Genomic DNA, 6368 nt, shown 5'->3' with positions numbered 1-6368 from the left:
CAAATCAGCCCCCCACTAGGTTGCCCCCCACAAAGTCCCACAGTACATCTCCACCGTGTATTGGGAACATTTTTTGATGATAATATCATCATTTTTGGTATTATCGTCGGAAGATGTTCCCAATACACGGCGGAGATATACTGTGGGACGTTGTGGGGGGCAATCTTGTGGGGGCTGATTTGAACTCAACCAAATATACCCTTAGTTGTTCAAGGACTCAACTACCAAACCTGCAAAATTTCCAATTTTGACCCTAATAGCAATGCACGGCAACTATTTTTATTGTTACCCACTGTCATTCATGTAATTTTTACTGAATAATTTCTTCAAAATCCATGCAAATAATTATACATACTGTTCCTTCATTTACCAAAAAAAAAAACTGTTCAATGAAAGCAACTAGGGGGCGTAGGCCTTGGTTTAATTGGAAACAAGTCTAAACAATCCAATCCTTACAGTTGTTAAAAATAAAAATAAAAAGAAAGAAATGAAACCATGTATGGATGCGAATAGATAAAAGAAAGCCTTTTTTTAATAAGAGGAATTTAAGTCATGGTCTAGTCGACTAACTCGACTTACTACTGGTTTGATGGACGACCAGACCAAAATATGAAATTTCTCCTTCTGAAATTCTTCCATTCAACCCGTCATTAGACTCGCTTCGAGAAAATTCAGAGGAAAAAAATGGGAGTTTCTCTTAAAGCGTATTTGACTGTAAATTTCGTTTTGGTTATTAAATTAAATTAAATCAATGCAAACTACTTAGCAAGTTCCCACTTGACAATCCTACATATACCCAACGAGGTTTGAGAATCGTCTGAACTTTCACAAGACTCCGTCCTCTCTCTCTTTGTTTTTAGCTCTCTAGATCCATCCCCCTCTCTCTGTGCACACAGAAAGGCTGTTTGGTTTCTCTTTGTTTTCAAACCAAGACGAGCATGGCAGATGTTTTGACTGAAGAGCAGATCGCTGAGTTCCAGGAAGCCTTCTGCCTTTTTGATAAAGATGGAGACGGTATATATGTTCTCCTAAACCCTTCTTTTAGGCTCTCATATTTGATGTTGTTAGCTGTTTCTGTTTTAATATCTTTAGTTGATGGATTTTTGTGGATTATCTACTGGTAGTTGCAAGATGTCTCGTTTCTGATCATTTCTGCATCCTGGTTCTTAATTAATTATCGTTGTTTTTGTTTTTGGTTTTTTCTTTCTGATCTCTGGACAGCTGGGTCTTCTTTTTTCTTAGTTATTGATGAGTTGGTTCATTAGTAGGTTGTATTACCATAGAAGAATTGGCGACAGTAATCAGGTCACTTGATCAGAATCCGACTGAAGAAGAACTGCAAGAGATGATAAGTGAAGTGGATGTGGATGGAAATGGGACCATAGAATTCGGAGAATTCTTGGGTCTCATGGCAAGAAAAATGAAGGTAATTCAAATTAAAGATAAGATTAATTACAATTAAGCAGAGATACAAATCTAAATTAACTTAAGAATTAATTTTTGTCGTGTTCTTTCTATCTATAGGAGACTGACGCAGAAGAGGAGCTAAAAGAAGCTTTCAAAGTATTTGACAAGGATCAAAATGGATACATATCAGCTAATGAGGTAGGTTTCTTATTGAGAGAGAGAGAGAGAGAGTAGTGCTGATAAGTTTTCTGAAATGTTTTTTTTTTTTTCTGTGTAGCTGAGACATGTAATGGTCAATCTGGGGGAGAAACTGACAGATGAGGAGGTAGAGCAGATGATTAAGGAAGCTGACTTGGATGGTGATGGCCAAGTTAATTACGATGAATTCGTGAGGATGATGATGGCTATTTGATCGAAATTCTGATCAAGATCCAGAGCAGATAATCTCAACCACCACAAGAGAGAGAGAGAGAGAGAATCCAGATTGTGAATAATGTGGTGGTTAAGGCGATCTAATCAATGTACTCATTTGTTTTTATTTTTCTTGAGTTTTGTAAATCCCCAAAGCACTGAAAGCTACAGAAAACACAATAATCAACAACCAGATAATCACCTCATTCTTTCTTTCATCTGTATGAAACAAACAGTTTCTCTTTTCCAACAAAGCAGAAGAAGGGAACAGCTGTCTCTCACCTTATGTATTTTTTTGTTTTTTGTTTTCTGTTTATTGTAGTTGCATTGATTTCTTCCTCAGATTTTCAAGGTGCTTCATTTTTCTACCTTTTTGACATCTTTCTATCATATGGATGGTGTCCATTAATGCAGCTTAAGACATTTATAAGTTCTCCAGCATGTTAAAATTGACGGAGTGTTCCACCACAAACTCTAGCCTTAGGCTCAATTTTGTTTGTAAGTTGGACCAATAGGGCCAATTGGATGTGCGTTGACATGTCCTTTGGTTGGTGGTGGGTGGGAAAATTAAATCAAAATATTTGAATTCCTAATTTCATACGAGCATTTCATCTTTCAAAAGCTTGGCCAGCTAGCATGTCTTTGAGTTCTGGGTTTGTTCCCAGTGGTCAATAGGTGATTTTATTTGCTTCATCTCTCTAAATTAGCCAAAAGTCTTCTGGTGATTTCTTCTGAATCTTCCAAAGTTAATGCTTTTTTGTTTCTTTCTTATTACTTTGACTAAAGGTGTCAATGCTAGGAATTGAAAAGATATTCATCCATTTAGGCGCAAAGTGTTCCTGTATAAAAGAAAAAATCTACCCCGTACTTGACGCTGTGGATTTGGGAAACAACAGGAATTTTGATTCCATTAAAAATGGTAAAAAAAAAACCCAACTAAAGATGGGATCATATCCAGTTTAACCATTCTGTTTTGTTCTGTTCAGTGCCATACACATCAAATTGCAAATTAGAATCATTAATGGAATTAAGATGACAATCAGGAGACGTAATGCCCATTTTATTAGAGGTTGGGATTTTTGTTTAGAGAATTGAACAAAAGGTTTCAAATCTCATTTAATTTGCTAGGCCAAACTCATTAATTTATACTTTGTATAATTTGATCCTCTTATTATTTGGATGAAAATATAGAATTATCAATCATGATAACTAGAGGCTCCTGCCAATGGAGTATCTGTGGAGGGACAGATGCACTCAACCTTACCCCTAGAGAAGAGAAGTTGTTTCTAAGATTTGAACCTTGACCTCACGTTGCAATTTTGCAAGCAATTCTTGCGCTAAGCCCCACCCTAATGATAACTGAATTAATAAAAACTAAAATTCTCAAAACTTAACAGTATTTGATGCTAACTCAAATTCTATAGTTGCATTCTATTTATAGAAGTAGATTTGTCAATTACATGTCTTTGATTGATTCTTTCCCTTTTTTTTGAAAACCGCTATTTCCATTCAACAAGTTCCACCACAGTTAAAGCCATTGTGATTCAAGCAAGGTTTTAAAAATTGGATCGGACATAGAATCGTTTTTGGGACCGATTTTCAAGTCGAACGGTCTGACCATCTAGTTTGAACAGATGGCCCATTCTGCCTTAAAAAATAAATTAAATCAATGATTTTAAGGTAAAACAGAACCGGTTATTACCTGACTGATTCCCGAGCCAACTGGTCCAACTGTCCGATCCGACTTTCAAAACCATGAATTCAAGTGGAAGTCCAAATTGCAAATTCTTCTTAATTCAAAAGGAAACCCTTTTTCTAGTGCAAAACTTGGCACAGGCTTATCCAACTGGAAAATTATTCTCAATAGGAGACATCAATCGTATTCCCAATTTCCTAGAATTTTGCTTAAGATATAAATGAGAGGACCTTCTGTTTGAAATGTCATTTTCCTAAAAAACATTAACCACTTTGAAAAGGGTTTTGAAATAATTGTGTTGTGATTGCTGTTTTGACTAACAAACAGTAGGTTAAATATATCAGTCGAGTTTCTTGACTAACAAAAAAAAAAAAAAAAAAGAAGGAAAACAGATAGAAAAGCTCCAGATTAGTGATTACCCATAAACCCAAATTGGCTAACTTTTTGGGCCTTAACCTGGCTCATGTTGATTCCTGCCCAAGTTAGGCCTGCACAGTGCCATTGCTGCATACATGATGGCCCGGACAAAAGAAGTGTGATCACAAGTCAAATGAACCCATTAGTTGTTTGTCACTTTGTTGGTCGACATTGCACTTTTATTTTTACAGTGCTTTCACATGGCGAAACCAAGCATGCTTTTTGTACTACAAAAATTACTCAATAGGCTCAGTTTGGAAGGAGTATATATATGTAAATTTGTAGAGTATAAAACTTTGCATATTATGTTATTTTGTATGTATTTATACTGTACATATTTGTATTTGTATCCTTTCCAAATTGGGCTTTATAATAAAATTCCTAATAATTTGAAGGTTTCTTGACTGCTGTGTGTCTGCATTTGGTGCTTGGTTTGATAAGTGGGCTTGCATTTGGATCCAGTGAAGTGGGTTCAGATTCTTGATACTTTGAACCACTGGTGATATGAGTTGGATCTGGATGCAAGGTCCCAATTTGGATTTGTGCTCAGCCGCTAATTTGGTTTATTCAATTCAATCCAAACTTGATTAAATTAGCAATCAACAGAAAACAAGGCTGTGATATAGGGGGTATTTTTAATCATGGTTGAGTTAGTTTTGTTTTTGTCGACATAATGTCATACACCCCTTTAAGAAGTACAACTGAACCATTTTTTAAGAAAATCATTGTGTTCAATTTTTTCGAAGGGAATGGTGTGAAAGAAATAAAAGCAAGTAGAAACAAATAAATATAAGAGATGAAAGAAAGTTGCTCAAAAGGATGAACCTCGCATCATAGAATATTGAGTCAAAAGACAAGCCACAAATGCATAGGGTTCCTAGTTACAAGTTCCAAGTTTCCAATCCCTGGTAGTCAATTTGGATGGATTGGATGGACCAATAAGACATATTAACTTGGACCAGTGCAGAGTATTTATTTATTGGATTGGACTGGATCTTATTCATCTGTAATGAATTTATATTGGATTGAGCCAATATCTGATCCATTGATAGAAGATAAGAATATAGGCCTCAATGGTGGGTCAGGTTTGAATTAAAACCAATTTAAATTAAAACAAGTTTGAACAGATTGGATGGTCCAAACATTGAATTAGACCGATTCAAAATGGTCCAAAATATTCATTGAATTGGATTGGACCTGATCCATTGGTAATGAACTCACATCCATTGGACTGGATCAGATTGAACCAAATTCAGTCCAATTGACACCTATGAGATCGGCTTTATCTTGGCATGAGCCATGAATCTTCAGATAAAAAATGCAGACCGATAAATATATTTAAGATGCTTTTCACAAGCCCAAACCCATCAGACCATTAACCCAACCCAACTATTAGTTGATGAAAGTAAAAAATTTGAACAAGGGAATTGGGCAAGGGCTGCACAAACGCGTACCCCAACTACCACAAATTATGACGTACACTCTCTCACTTTTGGGGGAGATATTAGGCAGACACCCTCCTATGTGCAATGTGCAATGGAAGTCACCAACCTAGGCCATGGGCCATCTTGATCACCAATTGATCCGTCCAAGTAAGTATTTTCCATCCTCCCTATTTCACTCTATTTATATTTCTCTATTTGCTCCTCAGCTCCTCTTCGTCTTATTTAGGTGATGTGGGATTGATTGATTCCGTAGCAACTCAGGATCTTTAGACTGTATATGGCAGCATGTAAAGCAGCAAGGCTATATATTGCAGCTTGCAGATGGTGAAGTTCTGTTAGAGGCTTAGAAGTTAGACCTTCTCAGCTGGTTATTTGATTCCTTCAGTCATTATCTTAGCTGATTTTTGTTTAGCATTTTTATTTTGGTAAAAGATGATGAAGAAACATTAATAGAGTTTCACAGGCAACATGTTGGCTTGAGGAATGGCATTTTCGTCATCTTGGCCTCATGCAGGATTAGCACCACCGTCCTTTCCCACTGTTATCATTGCCTTCATACGCTCAGCCGCGTGGATCACATTTTCATTAATTCCTGCAATTACGGCCCCGACATGTGGAGTCGCGCACACAGCACTGATTCCCTTTCCAATTATATAAAGGATTAGCGGGGACCCGTGCATCGTTCAAAGTTGTTAATATTTAAAATTTTAAAAATTGTTATTTTTATTTAATGTTGATTTATAAAAAATAATTATTGTTAATTTAATATGAATAAATTTAGTTTTATTAATAATTTGTAGTAATTTTAATAATTGTTATTACTTTTAAATGAATTTTTAATTAACTTTAAATAAAAATAATAATTATAAAAGCTAACATTTTTATTAATTTCACTAATAATTAACAATTATATAAGAATGACAACCGGATGGTTTCAGGGTGGGGCACCCCATCCTTGTTCCTACCACATAGTCAAGACACTTTACTCCATC

The 6368-nt window shown here is 35.8% G+C and overlaps 1 protein-coding gene and 1 non-coding gene across 3 annotated transcripts; one reads left to right on the top strand and one right to left on the bottom strand.

Annotated features, from left to right (window-relative positions):
* Positions 1–618: 618 nt before the first annotated feature.
* On the top strand, positions 619–2195 carry LOC104609597 (calmodulin-like protein 11). 2 transcript variants are annotated; one of them, XM_010275967.3, is made up of 4 exons: positions 619–1014; positions 1266–1426; positions 1525–1605; positions 1685–2195. In XM_010275967.3, exons 1-4 carry the CDS (start codon positions 939–941, stop codon positions 1817–1819), a joined length of 453 nt encoding a protein of 150 aa, XP_010274269.1. In that variant the 5' UTR covers positions 619–938; the 3' UTR covers positions 1820–2195. The 2 variants fall into 2 exon arrangements, with proteins under 2 accessions (XP_010274269.1, XP_010274270.1); XM_010275968.3 differs by having other exon boundaries at positions 635–1014; positions 1269–1426.
* Positions 2196–5362: 3167 nt separating this feature from the next.
* Positions 5363–5531, bottom strand: LOC148801197 (U1 spliceosomal RNA). Its single transcript, XR_016084840.1, has one exon. It is a non-coding gene; the product is annotated as a U1 spliceosomal RNA (small nuclear RNA).
* Between the last annotated feature and the right edge of the window lie 837 nt (positions 5532–6368).

This window comes from Nelumbo nucifera, chromosome 3 (genome assembly GCF_055504915.1).
Source record: "Nelumbo nucifera cultivar China Antique chromosome 3, China Antique-T2T, whole genome shotgun sequence".
Lineage (NCBI taxonomy): Eukaryota > Viridiplantae > Streptophyta > Magnoliopsida > Proteales > Nelumbonaceae > Nelumbo > Nelumbo nucifera.
This window is presented reverse-complemented; position numbering and strand designations above follow the sequence as displayed.

What these genes read in the sequence shown, in the direction of transcription:
- LOC104609597 (XM_010275967.3), top strand. Translation starts at nt 939, where the DNA reads ATGGCAGATGTTTTGACTGAAGAGCAGATCGCTGAGTTCCAGGAAGCC. An exon ending in TTTTGATAAAGATGGAGACG is followed by an intron (nt 1,015 to 1,265) that starts GTATATATGTTC and finishes TTGGTTCATTAG; the next exon opens with TAGGTTGTATTACCATAGAA. An exon ending in TCATGGCAAGAAAAATGAAG is followed by an intron (nt 1,427 to 1,524) that starts GTAATTCAAATT and finishes TTCTATCTATAG; the next exon opens with GAGACTGACGCAGAAGAGGA.